The sequence below is a fragment of the Micromys minutus genome, assembly GCF_963924665.1.
Source record: "Micromys minutus genome assembly, chromosome: 12".
In the NCBI taxonomy this organism is placed as follows: Eukaryota; Metazoa; Chordata; class Mammalia; order Rodentia; family Muridae; genus Micromys; species Micromys minutus.
This window is the reverse complement of record NC_137981.1, coordinates 55,344,280-55,366,482: the sequence shown is the minus strand read 5'-3', so window position 1 is coordinate 55,366,482 and position 22,203 is coordinate 55,344,280. Positions and strand designations below refer to the sequence as shown.

The following is a 22,203-nucleotide window of genomic DNA, read 5'->3' as shown; positions in this document are numbered from 1 at the left end:
CTATCAGAGTTGGTAGCAAACGAACTTTGATAACATTACATTTGTGTTGGAGGTCCCTTGTTTAGTGTGGGTATGTTCTATTTTTTATTTACTTACCTTTTTTTTTTTTGAGAAAATTTTTTTACATAGCCCAGTTTGGCCTCAAACTTGCTATGCAGCTGATCTTCCTGGCCTCCCTTTCTCAACTGCTGGATTTATGTGATGTTCAGGATTGAACAGAGAGCTCCGTGTGTACCAGTCAGGAACTCGGCCTGCGGAGCTACATCCCTAGCCAAGTTTAAAAGAGTATCAAACTATTTCCTGGGCAGGTGGGAGCAGGTGAAACAAGTGAGTTGCTTCTTTCCTGTCTGAGCAAGAGGAAATCTATTTTCTGAGGCAGGGCTGGCGAATGCAGTAGCTGTGGCTGCTGTGTGGGAAATTGGCTGGATTTTCTCAGTGTCAAGAGAATTTTGAAACCCCGATTTCCCAATGTGAAACCCTCTAATTTTCCATTTGTGGTTAGCACTCTGTGGGTTGGGTGCAGTGCATTGTGGGATATGTTGGAGATTGAGGTGCAGGATGAACTGGGAGGGTGGGAGAGTTCGTTAATGTCACATGGTGACACCCCCCCCCCCATGAGTTTAGTTACAGTGGTCCACTAAGGAGGAAAATGCAGTCATCAGAGAATTTAGAGAAGTAAAACTCACAAGTTTCCTCTACTAACTAGTTAAAAAAGCTCCAGTGATCTTTGTACGTCAACCCTTGTCACTTGAGTGTGTGGTTACGCAGGTAAGCGTGCACCGTTCATTATATGTTCTACAAGAAGGCACTGAAAGTAGTTTAAACCTGCGTATAATGAAGGCAGACTGGCTATTTAAAACAGTACTTTAGTTTATGTATGTTTTTGTGAATATATATGGACGTATATGTCTGTGAAGGCCAGAGACTATTCACATCCCTTGGAGCTGGAGTTACAGCATTTTGTGACACACACACCCCCTTCCCCATGATGTGGGTACTGGGTTCTGAATTCCTGTCTTCATGGTTGAGCAGTAGGTGCTTTTGAGCTGTCCCTCCAGTGCCAGGCAGTGAATTTATACTCCTTCTGCTGGGGTGTGTGTTTGACAGAGGAGAAAAGTTAGGTGCTTTGTTAGTGATCAGTTAATTCATGATTCTGGAATGTTTGACAGTTTGAAATCATGGATTTTATATATCAAGGTTCCCTTATGCCCAATGTTTTACATGTTACAGAGCACACCTAGCTGTCCCATAGTCATGGTCTAGGCTGTAATCTGCTCTGGGCCTGTGTGTTTGGTGTAGGTACAAGATTGTAGAGGAAGATTGTTGAACACGTTTTTGCATTTAGAGATGTTTTTGACCAACACCTTTGTTTGTGTCAAAAGGTGGTGACCTGAGTTTTTAAAAGGCAGTTGGAGCTAGGAGAGGTTTGCCTACTTTCAAACAGAGTCCCATTGCTTGCTTGTTTGTTTTTATGATTTTTCTCCTTTGGTTCCTGGGATACCTGGTACATTCACCAATGACCCTTTTAATGTTTTATTTTATTTATATTCTGTGGATATATTTCTTCTGTCTTCATATTGTGTCCTTCAGTTTAAAAGGTTTCCTCGTCTTTTGACTATGGAATTTGCATGTTTATTTCTACCCTGCCTTACTGTTTCAGGTGGCCTGGGGAAGGAGGGATGGTAGTAAAGGTCTGTTCTGCAGAGACATTGTCATATATAAAAGAGTAGCATCAGAAATGTTTAAGGAAATAGTTACTACTAAAGAAAATTTATTCAGCTGAGAAGTGACAAATGAACAAGAGCCTCTAAGGTCAAGGCTAGCAAAACCATGCCGACCTCTCCAGAGCAAGCAGTGGTGCTCCGTGCTGGGGAAGGAAAGCTAGGTGAACGGTGTGGTTTGGGTGTTGGGCAGGGGCCAGGTTGCCTACAGAGTACAGGAGTTATTTATTAAGTAAGCAGATGCTTGCATTAGTCTCTGATTAAAAAAGAACCTCATTCTCTAGAGGTCACAGGGTTCCTGAAATGACACAGCCAAAGCTGCTGTCAAGAGGATGGAAGGCCAGGTACAGTGGAGGTAGTTCTGGTCATTGGTGTTGAGAAGGGCCCACTGTGGTGGGGGTTCTTGCGGATGGATCCTTGAGGGAGATGGTTTGGTTTCTGGTTTTCTGCTCTGCAGGAGGGCTTAAGGAAGCAGAGGGGTCAGGGGGCAGCAGCAGTGGAAGCATGGCCTTGTATGGGTGTGGGATGTAGAATATGGAAGTGCTGAGGTAGCCTGTGCTGTTCAGGCTCTGCTTTTCCACCTGCCCTGGCAGCGTGATAGACCCTGGGAAGTAGAGAGCAGCCGTGAACACAACCAGAACAGACTTAGCTTCCGTGAGACAGATCCTTTAATGGGGGAAACAAAGGCTACTTAAATCTTTAGGGAGTGGGTGGGTAGGGACTTTGTGGGTGAATGTACATCATTTGCCAGGCAGGGCCAGGGTGTTGGGTATGTACAATGAGACTGGACATGATCTTATAAGGGGAGGAAGTTTAACCTGGCTACTGGGCTATGTGGCCTTCTGTGGTGGTGGTGGGGTGCATGGCTACTTGCACTGGGACATGAAGGCCCCTGTCAGGGGTGGGAAGGGGGATGTGGGAGTGGGGGGTAGTAGCGACCCTACTCCTGATGCTCTCAGAACGAGATTTTCAGAGGTTGTGAGCCTCTGTTTCTTTGCTGGTATCACTGATAGAGTTATAACGGGTCTTGTGGAGTTTTCTTTTCATCTTGTTGTAAATAAGTTGTACAAGACTAGAGATAAAGCTTAGTGATAGAATACTTGCCCAAGGTTTATGTAAAAGGCCTTGAGTTCTATTCCTGGTATCACACACACATACACACACACACTGAGGAGTTGTACTGAACTGAACAAGTAACCCAGTGAAGCATCTAATTCCTATGGGTAATCCTAACCAGTTTTTCTCCTCTCCTTAGATAATCTATTGCTGGGACACGGCTGATGGCACAGCATTGGTTGTTTGTATATTAAAGAGAAGTCCCACTTCTTACAGAGCTCCCCAGTAGGTCCTGTGGAGTTCTTGTAGTTTGGTTGTTTTGCTGGTGGTGTTTTCGAATACTGAGGCCTCTTTTGTCTCATTTTCTAAGTATGCTTTCTCAATAATGCTCAATGGAATATTCCAGATGTTGAGAAAAAAGTGGACTGGGCTTTTAATGACTTAGGAATGTCTTAATGAGATCTGCCTGTGATGGTTGAGAAACATCTGTGAGTTCATTCAGTACAGAGATTTAGTCCTGTCAGTTTTATTCTGTAGAAAGGAGGTTGGGGGGAGGAATGACAAGAGAAAACTCAGTCATCATAGATTGCAGTTTGGTTGCTGGTACTGCCAGTTGAGTCCCAAAGAGGAAACAGCATCATTCCTATGGTGGCTAGATTAAAACAAGCTCTTTGTTTTCTTTGTTTCTTCAAACAGGCTTTCATATAGGGGACTGGTCTCTAATCTGCTATGTAGCCAAGGATGACCTTGATCCACCTCCTAAGTACTGTGATTTTAGGCATGTGTTATCATGCCTGGTTTATGCAGGCTTATGTAGGGGCAGAGGGGCAGAGAGCGGGGCAGAGGGGCAGAGAGCGGGGCAGAGGGAGAGGCAGAGAGAGAGAGAGAGAGAGAGAGAGAGAGAGAGAGAGAGAGAGAGAGAGAGAGAGAGAGGCAGAGAGAGAGAGAGAGAGGCAGAGAGAGAGAGAGAGGCAAAGAGGCAGAGGTAGGAGGATTTCTCTGAGTTCCTGGCCAGCCTGCTTTATGTAATGAGTTCAAGCCAATCAGGAATATGTAGTGAGACACCCCCTTCCTTTCTCTCTTCCTTACTCCTTCTCTTCCCTCTCCTCCTTTCCTCCCTCCTTCCCTCCCTCTTTCTTTCTCTCTTTCTCTTGTTCTCTCTCTCACACACACACCCAGTGGAAGACAGAAGAGGTGATGGTGCTTGGATTTTATTGGTTGACAGTGGTAATTGGTTTATAACTCATTCTGACATGTTTGTGTCTTTATTATGACATTATGTAATATTGCATGAATTATTTTTAGATCCTCTATCAATCTTATTCTTGTCATTGTCAGAGGAATTAATGAAACATTCTCAAGAGATTATCAACATATATAAAATCATCATGGAATGTCTTCATAACCAGTCTAGTGACTAGGAATGTAATTTGATTTATTTTCATGCTATGATTTGTGTTTTGAGTGAGAAGTGAATGCAGGTCCCTAAACAAGATCAGTAAAAAAGAATAAGATAATAGTTTATCATAGATACCAGTTTTTTTTCCCTCTGAAGTACTGAATCATTGTATGTCAAAGATTTGACAATGCTTGTGGTGGAAGCCAGGGCTTTGCGCATGCTAGACAGGAGCTACATCATGTGTTGTTTCCAAACTGACCTTTTCCAAAACTGCAGGTCCTTCCATCTTGATCCTCCTGGATCATTAGCATTTTCATTTCTAGTGCTGTGATGGTCTCCTCACTACTTGGGAGACATTAGTCAATGCAGGCAAGAGTTACATTTGGATGCTAAAGTTCATGGTTGGGAGTGTGATGAGATAGAGGGTCTGCATGGTCTCAAGAGACAGCCTGTTAGACAATATCAAGGACAAAGGAAGGAATGGTAACTTTGAGTGTGGAGAGTGTCACACTCTAGTCAGCGAGGCACAGTACAATGAGCCCTGGACATCTTCAGTCTCCTGGTGGGATGCACGCACTGGTGAATCTGTTATTTGTGTTGATACTTGTCAAGTACTCAGGCTGACTTTGAGGAAGCATTAGGTATCTAGTCCAAGGGATGATCTGCAAAGTGGCCAGTGTTTTTAGGTGTCCGTGAAAGCCAGTATTGGCCTGGGTTGGAGGAGACATGATGACTTCAGACAGTCCAGAACTCTGGATCAGGAAAAGTACACCAGTGACAGTAGTTGGCAAAATTTGGATATGACTGTTATTTAATAGGTTGTATGTTGATAGGTCTGTCCTAATTTTGGTCACTATAACTGGGGTTCTGTAAGTCATTAGCGTGTGGGGAAGCTTGAGCAAGTATGTGCAGGGATTCTTTGCACTATTTTTGTAAGTTTGAAAATACTTTAAAATGAAGTTAAGCAATGAGAAAACTAATTCAGCAGAGCTAGGAAATAAAGGCTGCGGTGGTCAAGCTTTGTGCCGGCACTTTGGAGTATCTGTAGTGGGATTCACTGAGGATTCTGGGTAAGTGATACTGAAACCAGTGAGTGGTGGCTACATGGGGTTTCAGCTCTCTGTTGACAAGGTCTTGTTTAACTAACTAGATAATTAATTAATCTACTTATTTTTGTATGGGGTTATAATTATTGTATCGTGGTGTTCTGTGACCATGTAGGTTACCTGAGATTTGCTTGTTGTGGCTCTTAGACTCCTTAGCTGGAAATGTAGTCTTGTAATTAACTTAATGGTTTCTGTTTTTATTGGTTTGCTTTGAATTTCATGGATTCTTCTGTAGTGAATCATTTGTATTGTTTGATATTTATTGATTGGATTTTAGGAAGAGCTGATTTTTAAAGTTTTTTAAGAAAATATTTTACTTAAACTTGAAATATACTAGATGTCCGTCTTATTGTTCTCAGAAAAGACAAAAATTTTATATACACATTAAATACCAAAATACTAGCTTAAGTCCTACCTGGGAGCCTTATGGTAGGTTGTCTTAGATTGCTTTCTTTTGCTGTGATAAAGGCCATGACTAAAAACAACTTGTAAAGGAAGGAGTTTATTTTATCTGACAATTTATAGTTGTTGTCCATCTCTGAGGGAGGCCAGGGCAGGAATTCAAGGCAAGAACCTGGAGACAGGAACTTAAGCAGAGGCCATGGAGGTGTGCTGCTTACATTACTGGCTTGCTTCTCATGGCATGTTTGGCCTGCTTTCCTATACAACTCAGAACCACCTGCCCACTGCACTGTACACAGTGGGCTTGGCCCTCTCATATCAATTGTCAGTCAAGAAAACTCCCCCACAGATTTGTATGTAGGCCTTCAGGTAGAGGCACTTCTCAGCTGAGGGTTCTTTTCCCAGAGCTTGTGTTGATTGTCAAAGACCCAACCAGATAGGTACTAATTAGAATAGAGGGATTGGGCCATTTTGACCAGCATGGAAGGAAGACTGTGGGTTTGGGAATTAGTCCCACTGCATTAGATGATCCTTTAACTTTTCTGATTCTTTAACTTCTCATCTGTAAGTCTGGACTCACTAGCACATCATGTGAAGTTACCATCAGCATTGTAGAAGTAATGTGCAGTAGTGTCCTTGGACTGCAGACTCCTCATATGCATGCCTGCAGTTTTTAACCACTCTGTATACAGTTGAAAATCTGCTTTGCTTACAAATGCCTGTAACAACGGTAAAATTTGTCAGTGACCTGTTTTATAGATTCGATGGCTTTAAAATGGTCATTTATTTGTTGCATGCTTGTGAGGACACGTGTGTGTTACGGCACATGTGTGGGTGTCAGAGAACAGTTAGTGCAGTTAGTTTTCTTTCAGTATGTGGGTCCTAGGGATCAAACTCACTGGCTTAGGGCTTTTTGTTGGGAGGTTTGCTGTTAGTTCAGAAAAACAGATTTTCTTTCATAGCGTAGCCCTGTTGGATATGTTGTCCCCAACTTCCCAGATATTTGTCACCACCTACAAGACATTTATTGTCTTCTTCTCAAGTCATATGGTACAAATAAATATCAGATTTCTTATAGAAGGAAATATTACTAGACAAAGGGACAAGAAAGCATGTGGACAACCATTGTGGATATTTATATATAGTATCCACTCAAGCTCAGGCTGGATGCTTGGACTCTCTGACCCAGAGCAGAAGTCCCACTGGATACAAAGATCTGGATAGGTAGATTATAATGGGCTGCTGTGAAAACCTCAGGAAGTTCAGACAGCAGGTAGTTTCTTACAGAGGGGATGGTGGTTGAGATAGGACTTTTAAAATTAAAATTATTTTTTATTTGTATGGTTATTTTGCTTGCATGTATATCTGTCAACCTTGTGCCATACTAGTGCCTGAGGAGGCCAAAAGAGGGCCTGACTGTTTGGAGCCAGAGCTACAGACAGTTGTGAGTTGCCATGTGGTACTAAAAACTGAATCTGAGTCCTCTGGAAGATCAGCCAGTGCTCTTGACCACTGAGCCATCTCTTCACACAAAGACAGGATTTAATTACATAGCCCAGGCTGGCTTCAGACCTGTAGTCCTCTTGGTTTAACCTCCTTTCCCCTTAGGGGCTCGGATTTCAGAGATGCAGTTGCACCTGGCTCAGAAGTCAAGCTTTTGAAAAGGATGTTTTATGAGACGTTTGTCTTAGTTAGAGTTTTATTGCTGTGAAGAGACACCATGACCAAGGCAACTCTTATAAAGGCAAACATTTAATTGGGGCTGGCTTACAATTTCAGTGGTTTGGTCCATTATCATGGAAGGAAGGATGGCAGCGTGCAGGCAGAAAGGGTGTTGGAGAAGGAGCTGAAAGTTTTACATCTTGATCTGAAGGCAGGAGAAGGAGACTCTCATCCACACTGGACAGGGCTTGAGCATTAGGAGATTTTAAAGTGCACCTACATAGTGACACACTTCTTCCAACAAGGCCACACCTTCTAATAGTGCTTCCCGTGGGCCAAGCATGTTCACACCACTGCAGGTGTATACAAGGATGAGCAAAAATGCAGAGGCAGAGTCATTAGAACTGTAAGACTCACCTCTAAATTCTCTCAGAACTCAGGTTCTTCTTCCTGTTAGAAAGTCATAGCTGAGTCAGGTTAACCTGTTCCTTCCCTTCTTTGGTACTAATTTACCTTTTATTTACTATTTGGTTTCCAAAGTGATATTTTCTCTTTTCCCTTTTTCATCCCCTTTTCTTTTACCTTCCCTTACCACCACTTCTTACTCTCTCCCTCTTTGAGACAGAATCTTACGTAGCTCAGACTGACCTTAAACATCTCATCTTCCTTCCTCCAGCTGCTGAGTATGGGCTTATAGGTGTGTGGGCCTGCTGGTATTTGTTTTCTTATTGCAAAATGTACATTCATTATCTTTTCCTGTTCAAGTAGAGTTTTCTAAACTACACCTTTTTGCTAACCCTTGTTCCTTTCTTTTCCCCCATGTGTATGGCAACATCGCTGTCTGGAACTCAGGGGCCAGCCAAAGGTAAGAGTTCTTCACATGATTCTTGTAGAGATTCCTGTTCATATTCATAGAAGCTGAAAACTTCTTCCTGCTGGTTTATAAAAGCAATATAAGCTGTCATCTGACTCACAACTACAGAGCTGCTTATTGGCACAGTGTGTTCTGGCCAGCTCTGCTCAGTCTACTAGCAGCCCAACAAAAGCTTTTCGTGTGCTGTAGATTAGCAGGAAACCTATTGTTCTAGACTGGCCATCTTGCTCCTAGGCAGTTGGGGATGCTTTGCCAGACCCATGGGGGTCCTGATGATGGGGTCCTGATGGAGCCCTGATGCATGCCTGGGTTCACTGAGTTGAGAAGAAGTAGAATCCCTTGGGCCCAGAGTTACAGATGGTTGTAAGCTACCATGTAGGTGCTGGGAACCCTGTCCTCTGAAAGAGCAGCAAATGCTCTTAACTGCTGAGCCCCATGGGTTGTTCTCTGAAGTTACTTAGAACTTCCAAGAAATTCAGTCTGTCGACATTTTTTGGCTTATTTTTGTTTTACAGCCTGTGATTGAGCTGTATATAACTCTTGAGCTGTATATAACTCTGCTGTTACTGTTGACATGTGTGTACACATGCCCTTTGGGATCCCCAGTGACCTTTTAAATGGTACTTGAATGTGACACTGGTCTCCTTATGTTTGTGGACTTTCTTGCTATGAAAAGGTATGGGGTTAATTGTGCTTTTTATTGGAGCAGAAGAATATGGAGACCAGTAAAGATGTGAGGAAACCACTTCACAGTATTATAAACTTGTCATGTTTTTTTTTATTCTGTGAATTGTTTTCATTGCTTAGAGAAAATGCTTTGCAGACAAAAAGCCTGGAAGGGGAAGACTACATCCTTAACAGATTGCTCCTCAGGGTAGAGGTGTAGTTGGAAAGCAGGAGACCTTCATTTATTTATTATAAAATGTATTAATTTATTGTATGTGTGCACTCCCACATGCTTACCCTGTCATGTGCATGCTGTGTCAAGCACATATTGGTCATAGGACAACTTTTAGGAATCAGATCTTTCACCAGTTGAATCCTGGGGAGTCAAACCCAGGTCATCAGGCTTGGTGGCAAGCATCTTTACCCTCTAAACCATTTCACCCCTATTCTACTTTGTATTTTTCTGTGGAATTTGTTAATATGATTATGTATTTCTTCTCTGTTCATTGAAAACCTTTGTGGTTCAAAAAACTAATGTTTATTTACAAAGAAAGGAACAATGGAGGCCAGTGGAAGAGGAGAAAAACATAAGCAGCATATGTGTGAATGACACAAATGCCAGAAGGAAGCCCACTGCCTAATTTATAATTAAAAGAAAAGGGGGGTCTGACAGTTTGAATGAGACGAAGACTGAACCGGAGCTGGGCGTGCAGACAGCAGACAACGGGTCCTGTGAGAGCCGAAGATGGCTGTGACTGTGTACCCGACATCAGTCACCAGTGATAACCTAAGTTGACATGATATGCTGGCTTGGATCAATGAATCTCTGCAGTTGAATCTGACAAAGAACAGTTATGTTCAGGGGCTGCACACTGTCAGTTTATAGGCATGCTCTTCCCTGGCTCCATTGCCTTGAAGAAAGTGAAATTCCAGGCTAAGCTAGAACATGAATATATCCAGAACTTCAAAATACTACAAGCCGGCTTCAAGAGGATGGGCGTGGACAAAACAATTCCTGTGGATAAATTAGTAAAAGGAAAATTTCAGGACATATTTGAATTTGTTCAGTGGTTCAAGAAGTTTTCCGATGCAGACTATGATGGAAAAAGAGTATGATCCTATAGCTGCCAGACAAAGTCAAGAAACTGCAGTGGCTCCTTCTCTTGTTGCTCCAGCTTTGAGTAAACCTAAGAAACCTCTCAGCCCCACAGAGACCTGTTGCAACACAGAGGACTACTGCAGCTCCAAAGGCTGGCCCTGGGATGGTGCAAAAGGGTCCTGGTGTGGGCAGTGGAGAGGATGCAGCAGGTCAAAGTATTGAAGCTTACTGTGGAAGACTGGAGAAGGAGAGAGACTTCTATTTCGGAAAGCGAAGGAACATCGAACTGATTTGCCAGGAGAATGAGGGGGAAAATGACCCTGTACTGCAGAGGATTGTAGATATTCTTTATGCTACAGACATATGTGTTTACCTGAAGAGAGTTTCTAGTCTGCCACCTAAGAAAGAAATGTAACATTTCTTTGTGCTGGTACCTGTATTCCAGTGTAGGGCTTACCTGAAAATTTCATCTTTGATTCCCTCCAAGTTAGCCAAAGAACATCTTCCCTAGCTAGCCTGGAGTCCCTGTATCTTTGCTTGAGGAAGCAGTGAGCTCAGGAGGAGCTGGTTTGCTCAGCTTCTGTAGTTTACAGGCCTCCCGACCTTTGCAGCTTGACCACTTCACCTGGAGGTGTTGCCATTATTAGGACTGCCAGCATGTCCTTGGTCCTTGATGTTTGTGCCCATAGCTGCCAAGGTATTCCTTGCTTCTCTCTCTCAGGAGCTTGCCTGACTCCTTTTGTGATTTTCTTTGGATTTACCTTTATTACATAGCCTTGAATTATGATATTAGTTCATCAGAAAAGAATGATTTGATACCTGAAGGGAAAAAAAAGGAATGGTGATGGCCATGTGCTGCTGCACACCTTTAATTCCAGCAATCAACAGGCAGAGGCGGGTGGATATCTGGGAGCTTGAGGCCAGCCTGGTCTTAAAACAAAACAAAACCCAAAAAAGCTCAAACTCAAGGTAGGGTAGCGTAGGGTAGTGTAGGGTAGGGTAGGGTAGAGTCATTTTATTTGCTGTTTATAATGGAAAGACCCCCAAACATGAAAACCAAATGAAAGGCCTACTTCATACCAAACCTACCATCCAATTTTAACATCAACAGGTTAGGGCAGTTAATCTGATTGATTGTTGAGGATCAAACCTGGTACATTATATGTTAGATAACAAGTGCTAAGCTACACTAAAGCCTTTTCCTAATCATCCAACAAATTGTTTTCTAAGGAAGCAAAGCATACTATTAGCAAGAGAAGCAAACATAGCCTCTTGAAGCCAGTGTTCATTGCACCGTTTGACAGAAGGAGCAGCTTTTAAGGCTGTAATAAGATACTAGCTACATAAAGGACTATTATCAGGACATATTTGACCTGAGTTATAAATAATGAATATAAAATATTTATTTGGATCTGTCAGTGGAGCATGCATAAATATAGTGTGATTATCATCTGACTTCATGCAGTTTTGGGCTAGAAGATATTTGTAGTACTTTACAAAATTGCTAAAACTTAAAGGGAACTACTTAGTGTTTTTGGTAAATAAGAACTATTCATTAGTCTTCAGCCCTGTGCTCAGCAGTGGCACTTCTGTAAACAAGAATCCCTGTTTCTATAAAGCTTTCTTTCTTTGAATTAAGTTGTGCTAATGTTTTAGTCAGAGTTTCTATTGGTGCAACCAAAACTATAACCAAGAAGCAGGTTGGGGAGGAAAGGGTTTATTCAGCTCACTCTTCCACACTGCTGTTCATCAACAAAGAAGTCAGGGCAGGAACTCAAGCAGGGCAGGAACTTGGAAGCAGGACTGGTGCAGAGGCCATGGAGGGATGTCACTTACTGGCTTGCTTCATCTGGCTGGCTCAACCTGCTTTCTTATAGAACCCAGGTCTACAGCCCAGGTGTGTTCCCACCCACATGGCTGGGCCCTCCCCCATTGATAACTAATTGAGAAAATGCCTTACTGGATCTTTTGGAATCATTTCCTTAACTTAGGCTCCGTTCTCTCTGATAACTCCAGCTTGTGTCAAGTTGACACAAAACCAGCCAGTACAGCTAACTCCTTGTCATCTTAACATGCAAAACATCACCATTAAGCCACAGCCCTTCCTTTCTTATTCATCCCTGAGATCTCACATTCAAAACACAAATAACTTTAAAAGTCCTACAGTCTTTACACATTCAAACACATTAAAATTTCAGGTTTTTTGGTGGACAGTGGTGGTGCATGCCTTTAATCCCCGAGGCAGATTTTGCCTTTTGGGAAGCAGAGGCCAGCTTGGTCTGCAGAGTTCCAGGATAGACAAAGTTACACATAGAGAAAGCCCTGTCTCAAAAAACAAATCAAAGAAAACTTAAAAAAAAAATAGAATTTCTCTAAAAGTTTAAACTTTTTTTTTAAAAGTTCAAAGTCTTTCAGGTAGGAACTCCTATAAAAATCAAAATTAAATACTTTATTCAAGAGGGAAGAACCAGGGCACAGTCACAATCAAACCAAAGCAAAACCAAACACCACCAGTGTAAACAACACAAACTTAATGACTGGGATCCACTCACAGTCTTCTTGGCTCCTCCACAGGGTCTGGGTCACTTCTTATGCCCTGTCCTCAGCAGCACACACAGCTTTTCTTCTAGGCTCTGGCTTGCTCCACTCCACTGCTGCTGTCCTTGGTGGTCATCCCATAGGACTAACCTCTCCAAAATTGCTGGGTCCTGCTGCAGCTGGGCTGCACTTAACCAGTAGGCTTTCTTCATGGTACCAAGTCTCAGCTTCTCCTTATGATCCCTTCATTCCCAGGCTTTCAACTGCTACTGAGGCTGCACCTCTCTTGGCTTCTCACAGTGCAAGCCTCAGCTGTTCTCAGTGACCCCTTCTCGCCTTCAAGACCAGTACCACCTGGGTGACTGTTACATTACTAATTTCTGCTGCCAGCACAAGATACAACAACTTCAGCCAGTTCCGGAACACAGTTTCTCTGTGCTCTCAGGAAACACTTCCCAGAAGATTTTATCTCAATGATGCTGGTCTCAATCACTGCTAACTTCTTAGCTCCCAGTAATACAAAGGTTTCACTTCCATGATGCTGGTCCCTTGTTAATTGCGCCTGACTTCTTTAGCTATTCAGCCCCAGCTGACTAGAACAACAGAATCTTAATTCAAAACAGCATCTGGAGGTTGGGATTTAGCTCATCAGTAGAGTGCTTACCCTGTCCTCAGCTCTGTGAGTGGAACAAAATAACAAAATAGCAAAATAGCAAACAGCCCTGATAGAGTCTTCAAACTTCCCTCAGGAACCTTACAGGCCAGGCCTCCATCCATCTCTTGTACTGGTCTCAATATTCTTATCTTTCAAGCTCCTAAAAGATATTCCACTAAACTCGTAACACTCAGTGGCTCTTATAGGTCAAGTTCCAAAGTCCTTCCACAATCCTCCCAAAACATGGTCAGGTGTGTCACAGCAACATTCTACTTCTGGTACCAACTTGTCTTAGCCTACAAAGGACTGAGCCTTCCCCCATTGGTCACTAACTGGGAAATGCCTTACAGCCCCTTCCTTTCTAATGACTCTAGTTCGTGTCAGGTTGACACAAAATCAGCCAGTACAGCTAGGGAAGTGCTGGCAAACTTGGGTAGATACTTCAAGTGGAAAAGAAAGGGACAGAGAGACAGAATGGCTGGGACTGTTACGACCCTGTTTCAGAAACCAACTAACCAAACAGTAAAAACAAACCCTTGATAACTGCACGCCCATAGATGGTGTTGTACATGTCATCTCCCAAGCTTCCTCTTGGTTCACTATTGTAGATGGTTTTTCTGTAAGATGGGTCTGTCTCGAAACATGGAGGGACTTTGTGAGGGGGGCAGGAGAAAAGGAGCCTGTGTTGGAGACATAAAGTGTCATTCACTCTTTTTATGTTTTCTCTGTAACAGATATTTGCTTATGATCACTGTTTCTGGTCCATGGATGAGTCTGTCCGAGAGAAGTATGCAGGTAATTGAGTGATGTGGAGGCATTTTGGTGAGCTCTCCATCCACTACCATGGTATCATTTGAGGTAACTTTTAAACAGTGTTCAAACAGCTGCTTCCAGAATTTGCTCTGAAAGGTTTTGTGTTGTTTGGGGACCAAAAGGCATAAGTGTGATGTTTTTGGAGTTGAGATGATGAATATCTATGACTATAGGATCTCACAGAAGCCCTTTCTCTTTCATCTCATGTGACTAGGAGCTACCTCTTAGGCTTGCAGGCCCCCATGATATCTGTGATGTGGTCTAGAGGGACCTTGCATAAGTAGAGAGGACCCCTACATTGGGGCCCCAATTCTAGTCCTTAAAGACCTCTGTGATGCTTACCAGTTCTTCAGGCCTGCCTGAGTGTGTGTCTTCTCCCTGTACCACAACCCCTCTCAATTTCCTTTTGCCCCTGTTCTACTACCTTCCAAAGGTAACTGTCTTCATTTCTCCATGTGGATGCTGGGAATTGAACCCAGGTCCTCTGCAAAAGCAGCTAGTGCTCTTACCTTATGAACCAATTGTCTCACTGGCTTCTATTTGCAGAATCTCACTCCCTGTTTTAACTGATAGGAATTGTAGGTTCTTTAACTTGAAGTTTTTACGATGAAAAGGAAAGGGAGTAATTGATGTACTTGATTCTAGTATACTTTGAATAAAAGTATGGTATGTAGTTTCAGACATATCTGGATCTTAATTTAAATTTTAGATGTTTAGGGCTGGTGAGATGGTTCAGATCATAAAAGTGCTTGTACTGGGCCTGATGACCTGAGCTCAGTCTCCAGGGCCTACGTAGTGAATGGTGAGAACCAGCTCCTATGTGGCAGTGCACATGCACACGACACATGTGCAGAACAGAGAAGAGCGTCGGGTCTCAGCCACTCGTGCTCTGCATTGCATGGCCTGGTGGGTGTCCTTCATCAAACATGCTTACAGATGACTACTGAGTTTTCTTCTTCCTCTAACTAGAAATAATCTGTGGGACAAAGGTACTGGAAGCATCTATCTACTTTAAGAGCCTTCTTGGGGATAAATAAGCTGATTGTGGGGTTTTTTTTGGTGATTTTTGTTTGATTTCTTATTTGTTCATATGTTCATAAAGTGTCATTTTCCTGTCTATCAGGTCAAGATGATGTTTTCAAATGCCTTGGGGAGAACATTCTTCAGAATGCATTTGATGGCTACAATGCCTGTATCTTTGCCTATGGGCAGACAGGTAATGTGAACTCACATATACTCACAGATTGGGGCATCCACCCATGAAGGTGGAGATGAAGCCATACTTACTAGGCCACACTGCTCACTTACCCTATGTTAGTTTCTCTCGCAGATGATAAATGTAGGTAGTAGGATATTTTCAAAGGCAGTGCATGAAAATTAGGATTTAACTTGTGTGTCTTTATTATTTTCACATGTAAAGTTTCTCCTCCTCTCCCTCCTCCTCCTCTTATTCCTTTATAATTTGTCAGAAATTCAAAAAGAAACCAGGGGCTGGAGAAATGGCTCAGTAATTAAAAAACACTTGCTTTTCTTCCTGAGAACCTGTGTTAAGTTCCCAGCACCTACGTGGTAGCTCACAACCACCTGTAACCCCAGTCCAGGGGACCTGAAATCCTCTCTGGACTCTACAGGCACTAGGTACACGCATGGTACAAAACACCCACACACATTAACTAAAAACTAACTGGAAAAAAGGTTTTTTTAAAAAAAGAATATGCTTGTAAAACCAATTTAAAGTAAAATTAGCTGCTTTCATAATGGTATATCATGTGATCTGTCCAACTGAACACTGTTGTTCATAGAACAGTGTTTATGATGGGGCTTCATGTGGTATGTCCAAAAAACAGAAATTCTGACCCAGGAAGTGGCAACTCCTCTTTTCCCCTGCAATCACCATGTGAGCCTTTCTGCCCCATCGTTTCTTTATTGTAAAATGTTGAGAATTCAGACCCTTCTACAGGATTGGTATGATGATTTACCCTATGCTTACTTTAGGAAGGGCTTGGAAAATTGGAAATAAACATTTTATGTATTATGACCGGTGACACAGAAGCAACCTGTGAGGTGGAAAGGTTGAAAGCACACAAATATCACAAAGCCATTTGGCACTTGTGGGGGCAGAGTGTAAGTGCCATGTGATGGCTCTGTGTAGTAGAGCAGTGGTAGTTTAATCTTTCCCCTTTTCATTTGTCTGTATTTCCCGATCTGCCCTTCCTTCCTTCCTTCTCTCATCTCCTTCACTTCTTCCTTTTTTTCTTTTGATAAGATCTCCTGTAGCCCAATCTGGCTTTCACCTTTCATATTCCTGCCTCAGCCTCTGGAGTGCTGGTACTACAGGCTTGTACCATCACTGCTGGCTCCTGAGTTGTCTTAATGAATATTCATTCTTGTGTACTGGAGGAAGATTATTGTTCTCTACACTGTTACAAGAGGGTAGTGAGCTGATTTGTCTGAATCCCATGAGTACCTGTGTCTTCTGTGCTTTCCTTTCAGTAGTTAGGAATATCTTATTGTCTGTGTTGTCCTCCCTCCCTCCCTCCCTCCCTCCCTCCCTCCCTCCCTCCCCTCTTTCTTTTCCTCCCTCCCTCCCTCCCTCCCCTCCTTCCCTCCTTTCCTTCCTGAGCCAGGGTGTCTACTGGAGGCTGGCTTTAAACTGATCCTCCTTCCTCTGTCTCCTGCTGGATTAGAGGCTCAGGCCATCCTGCCTGACTGGGCTTTTTTCTTTCTAGACCATGTTTACTTTTTTTTTACATGGATAATAGAAGACTTCTGTATGCTCTGTTTTTACTGTGCATTTCTTAATTTATTCACATACATGTATATTTATTATATTTTATGAATTTTGCTAAGTCCTAAAAATTGATTGTAAGTAGTAGAAAGAGGGTTCCATGCCTTTAAGTTTCTCCAAGAAGTACTAACGGTTACTCTTTGTCTTTCAGGGTCTGGAAAATCTTACACCATGATGGGCACAGCTGACCAACCCGGATTAATCCCACGACTCTGCAGTGGACTCTTCGAACGAACCCAGAAAGAGGAAAATGAAGAACAGAGTTTTAAAGTTGAAGTGTCCTACATGGAAATTTATAATGAAAAAGTCCGAGACCTTCTTGACCCCAAAGGGTAAAACTTGGATGCTTGAGTGCTATGTCTCTCTGCAAACAGACACAGTAGATTGTGGCTTCCGAGAAGTTTGTAATTGAACTGTATTCGAGAATGACCTAGCTATGCTGTTTGTGATTTATGTTTACAAGGATCAGTTTCCCACAGCCAATTCTGCGTCGTTAGAGCTGGCAGAGTCTTTACTTGTTCAGGTCTGTACTTGTGCCTTGCTGCCTCTCCTCTCATCACCCAAAGCCACAGACAAAACAGGTGACGAAAGTGCTCATTTAGTGTGAGTGTGGCTGCAGCCTCAGTCACACAGCCTCTTTTTATTTTAAGGCAATAAATTTTGGATTTCTGTGGTTGGTTCCAGGCCTGAAGTGAGGGGAAGGTAAATGCAAAGCTTAGAACCTGGTTTTAAAATAGTCTTAAAGCCCTCCCCTCAGGGCAGGAAGTGCTGTGACTGAATGGGGCTGACCTTGACTGATAACTGCCTCAGGAAGGAGGCTCAGAACTACTCTGAAGCCAGGAGGAAAATGAGCGGAGAGAGGGGGAGCTGAGGAACCTGTGTACTGCAGAGCAGGGAAGGAGACAGGGCAGGGGAGAGGGAGAGTGGGAAGCAATGAATGTGGCTGGCTCACGTGAGACTGCATTAACTGAGTCAGAAAGCCATGGGCTTACAGCCCAGGAGGGGACAGTGAGCTGTGTCTGGATGAGGGACCTGGTCCAGGAAAGATGATATGAGAGGCAGAGAATCCCAGTGAGGCTTAGTCAAGAGCAAACAGATCTCAGTGCCTCACAGACATCTTTCTTTGGCCAGTATGATCTTCAAGCTAGGGCTTGAATTGGTACTTGATATGATTGTTCAAACTTTACCTACTCATTGTTTATCAAATCATTCTTACAATGCCTGGCACCATGCAGTTCAGAGAGAGAGAGCCCGTAGTCTGCGGAGAATGAGTTTTGCAAACAAGTTAGAGCAGCATGCAGTCTGCTTTACGCTTGTGAGGGATGCTAACACAAAATAGAGAGCCAAGAGGCACAGAGGTGTTTGGTGGCCTGTGCTGAGAAGGCGTTTATCCACCGAGAAGTGAGGTGAGAACAGTTAGTGGGTAGGGACAGCCTGTTCAGCATGTGGAAGTGTCTGGGTGATCATCCCATTTGTAGGATGATCAACATTCAGTGCAGCTGGAGGGTAGGTGTGTAGATCCAAAATGTCATAGAAGGAGGCCAGAGATGGTGACCATGACTTAGACACCCATATTTTGCTCCCTTTCCTTTTTGTTTTTAAATTCTGCCTTCAGTGCTTTTCTTGTATTTTGAAAGATGGCCACTTTCTCTGATATCTAGCTCAGACCCACACTTCCCAGAAACAGTAAGCTGGCTGGCTTCATTGGCGTTCATACTTGTATCCCCTAGTGAACTGGCTTGAAGTCTATCAGATGTGTTTAGTCTTTAGTGGTTTCTTGTTTGTTTTGTATGTGACTTAGTGCTCAGCACATGGACTTTGGAGTTACAGAGCTCAGGAACCAGGTCCTCTTGTTGAGCAAGTTCCTTGCACCTTCTAGAACTATCCAGGGAATGTATGATGTTATCACACAGTGGCCCACAGGGCTGTTGTGAAGATTAAGAGCACTATGTGCTCCAGGTCTCAGGACTTCTAGCATACAGTAAGCATTGAACACATCCTAGCTGTGGTTTTTCCTTGGGAAGTTTCTTCAGGATTAAAAAATATTTTTAATGTAAAAACTTTTATTTATGTGTATATGTGTGTGTGTGAGTGTATATCACATTTGCAGTACCTGTGGAGGTCAGAGGAGGGTATGGAATCCCCTAGAGGTAGAGTTACAGGTAGTTTTGAGCAATCTGATGTGTGCACTGAGAACCGAACTCTAGCTCCCTGCAAGAACAGCAAACATGTGTAACAGCTGAGCCATCTCTCCAGAGCCTACAAACAGTTTTGTTTCTGAAAGGTTAAGATAATGGATTAAAAGTTGTAAATCAGATTTCATTCCAACCAGAGTATTTGAGAAAACTTCATTCTTAAAATTCAAGCACTGATTTTTATTAATTCAGTGACTATCATGTGTAGTGATATAATCTTGTTTTACTTGAGACATTATGTAGTAGATATACATTATCTTTAAGAAAAAGGGGCTGTGAAAGCCAGAGATCTGACTCGGTGGCTAAAAGTACTGACAGCTCCTTCAGAGAACATGGGTTCAGTTCTTAGTATCTACATGGTGACTCACGTCATCTGTAACTCCAGATCCAGAGGAAGTCTGTTCTCTCCTGGCCTCTGTGAACACTAGGTGTGTAAACTGTTCACAGATGTAGATGTTGACAAAATTCCTATACACATAAGAGGGGGTGGCACTGAGGAGGCAGCTTAGTCTATAAAGTGCTTGTTGTGCAAACATGGGAAATCATGTTTTTTGTATTTTTAAATTATGTGGTCTGTGTGCCTGTTATCCCAGTGTTGAGGAGGCAGAGACAGGCAGCCCCTGAGGCGAAAAGGCCATACATAGTTTTTTTAAAGGGAAAACTGAAAGGCCAAAAGTTAATAGCAGACTGTAAGAGCTAAGCAGCAATCTAATTCTTGTGCTGTGTCTGCTGGAGCTGAAATCAAATATTATAGGACCACTTGTCATCATCGGCATTCATATGCCACTGTAAGTTGAACCCAGGATGTTAGAGATTCTGAGTCCATTAGAAATACTGAGCTGTGGTCCATTTGCTGGAAGACAGTAAAAGCTTTTAGGTGGCAGAGCCACATTGCTGAACTGGATGAATAATCCAGTACCTCTGGTCCACTCCCATATGGTGGATGAAGTGGATATTGTTCCAGGTTGCCTGTGACTCAGGCTATGTATTCACCACCATTCCTCCCATTCTCTCCTGTGCTGTTCTTCTCTACCTGTTCTGTGTGTCCAAGCTCTGCCGCTGATACCTTGCAAGTCCTTGCTGGCACCTTAGTTCTGCTTCTACTTTGTTAGCCAAGTGTGTTAATTCTCTGAGTGACTTTTGGGTGCCAGGGATTGTAGTAGGAACTATCAACCCTAAAACTATCATTAATACAAGGTGTTCTTCATTTCTAGAGCCCAAAGTCTATTAGGCAAATAATTTCTGACCCGTGGTAGGGATGAGCAGACTCTGAGACAAGACAGTAATGGGAACAGATTGTAAAAGAGCATGGGTGTTAGATTGAGGAGCATGAACCTTATATTGTAGTACCAAAAAACCACCACAGATCTTTAAGCATTCCAACTCATTATTTTGAAGAGACAGTATCTCTCTATGGCCAGTGTACACATAGTATGAAGTACAGATAATAAACAAAAAGTTGTAATCACCTGGGATTTCACTATTAGTCAATAATTTTTAAAAATAATTTTGAGAAATAGTACTTCCATTTATAGAGTACAGTGGGATGTTTTGGGTATGTAGACACTATGAATTGGATTCCTCTGTCTGTTGCTCAGTTGCCGTTCTTCTGTTTGTATGGTGTGGTGTGAACAAGTGAGCCTCCCCCAGCAGTTCTGAAATATGATTTAGGTGATGGCTGATAGTTCCATCTTGTTTGTAGGTGTCAGGGTTTGCCTCCTGACGGAAACTGGTGCTCGTTAGCCAGTTCCTGAGTGCTCCTGGTGTTTGCTCAGAGCACTGAGCATGCTCCACGCTTGCTGGGAGCTTTGCTCTAGAAACTAATGAGCATTTGCTTTGTGTTTTATTGAAACATTTGCATTTATTGAAATGGCCATACTTCCCCCTTTCCTCTGGTGTGTCATTGTAATAAAGTGTGCATGCCCCCTTGTTAGGACAACCAGACAAGTCCTAGATAAGCTCTTTATTGTGTCTTTAAATCGCTCGGAGAGCCCTTTGTTTTCTTTGTGCCTTTGCTCATAGCTGAGCTAGGCCTCTGATTTTTCTTTCTTGTGCAGTTAAACTTACAGAGCTTCTGTCTCGGGGCTAGTTCTGTGATATGACAAAGAGATTGTTGGTATTTATTCGACTCTGCATTCTTTGTGGTAGTAAATAGACTTCCCACACTTACCCTTTTGAGCAATGTGGTATTTTGCCACATTATCAAGCTTTTCTTCTCAGCAAGGATTTTAAAGTTAGGTTTAAATCCTTGTAGGATCCAGCGATCTGCTCTTTTGTGTTAGGGTCTCTCAGAGTGTGTGTATGTTTCTGTGGAGCACAGTTGAGACTTCTAAAAGTCTCTAATGGACCGTGTCTCTGTCACCACAGAAGCCGTCAAACATTGAAAGTGAGGGAGCACAGTGTGTTGGGACCCTACGTGGATGGACTTTCTAAACTGGCTGTCACAAGCTACAAGGTAACAACATCCTTTCCATAAGGTGCTTCAATTTACTGCCATTGTGGCTCATTATATTTCTTTATTTTTGACTAGATATTTAAAATGCTTATTAATTTAATTTTATGTGTATGAGTGTTTTGCCTGCATGTATGCTTGTATACTATCTGTGTGTCTGATGCCCCTGAGGCCAGAAGAGGGCATTGGATCTCCTGGGTTAGTTTTGTGAGCTGCTGTGTGGGTGCTGGGAATCGAACTCAGGTTTTCTGGACTCGTCTCTCTGGCCTGAGTTACATTTTTAAGATTAAATTTATAATATCATTATTTAATACTTGCTTTATACAAAAAACTCCGAAGTGGTAATGGGGAGATTATCAGTAAATGTCAGCTATGTCCAATGAGGCCTCTGGATCTTTAGAGTTAATGGATCCAGGATGGGCTTGGAAAAATTTTAGAAAACATTTTGCCTATGTTGATATTTTTGAAGCTAATGATTTTGCTTTGAGAGTATTTTTTGTGTTGAAATTTTTACTAAGTATCATTTTTTAATTTATACAGCAAAACTATGATTATACGACATGAAATTTTTCTATATGTTTGGTAGCTTTAACATTGCATTCAAGTATATACATCATTAAAATTTCCAGATGTAAGTCTAGATTTTTATGGATTATTACATGTTCTGCTGTTGGGAGGGACTCAGGTCCTTCCCCACTCCACAGGGAGATGCTGTCATACGTGCGCTCTGTTAATCTCTTACAATAGACATATGATGGCACGTTTGCTTCCATTAAG

General features: G+C 42.5%; 1 protein-coding gene and 1 pseudogene across 2 annotated transcripts in view; both read left to right on the top strand.

The window, feature by feature from the left end:
* Window positions 1-22,203, top strand: part of KIF13B (kinesin family member 13B) — a 148,183-nt gene that overhangs the window by 41,670 nt on the left and 84,310 nt on the right. The window contains exons 3-7 of the mRNA XM_080926532.1: window positions 8,199-8,211; window positions 13,913-13,973; window positions 15,115-15,207; window positions 16,931-17,111; window positions 21,342-21,429. Of these exons, the coding sequence (XP_080782658.1) occupies window positions 8,199-8,211; window positions 13,913-13,973; window positions 15,115-15,207; window positions 16,931-17,111; window positions 21,342-21,429 (436 nt within the window). The remainder of the gene's footprint in view (window positions 1-8,198; window positions 8,212-13,912; window positions 13,974-15,114; window positions 15,208-16,930; window positions 17,112-21,341; window positions 21,430-22,203) is intronic.
* Window positions 9,632-10,400, top strand: LOC308428002 (microtubule-associated protein RP/EB family member 1-like; annotated as a pseudogene). Its single transcript has one exon. The product of its transcript is annotated as a microtubule-associated protein RP/EB family member 1-like (transcript).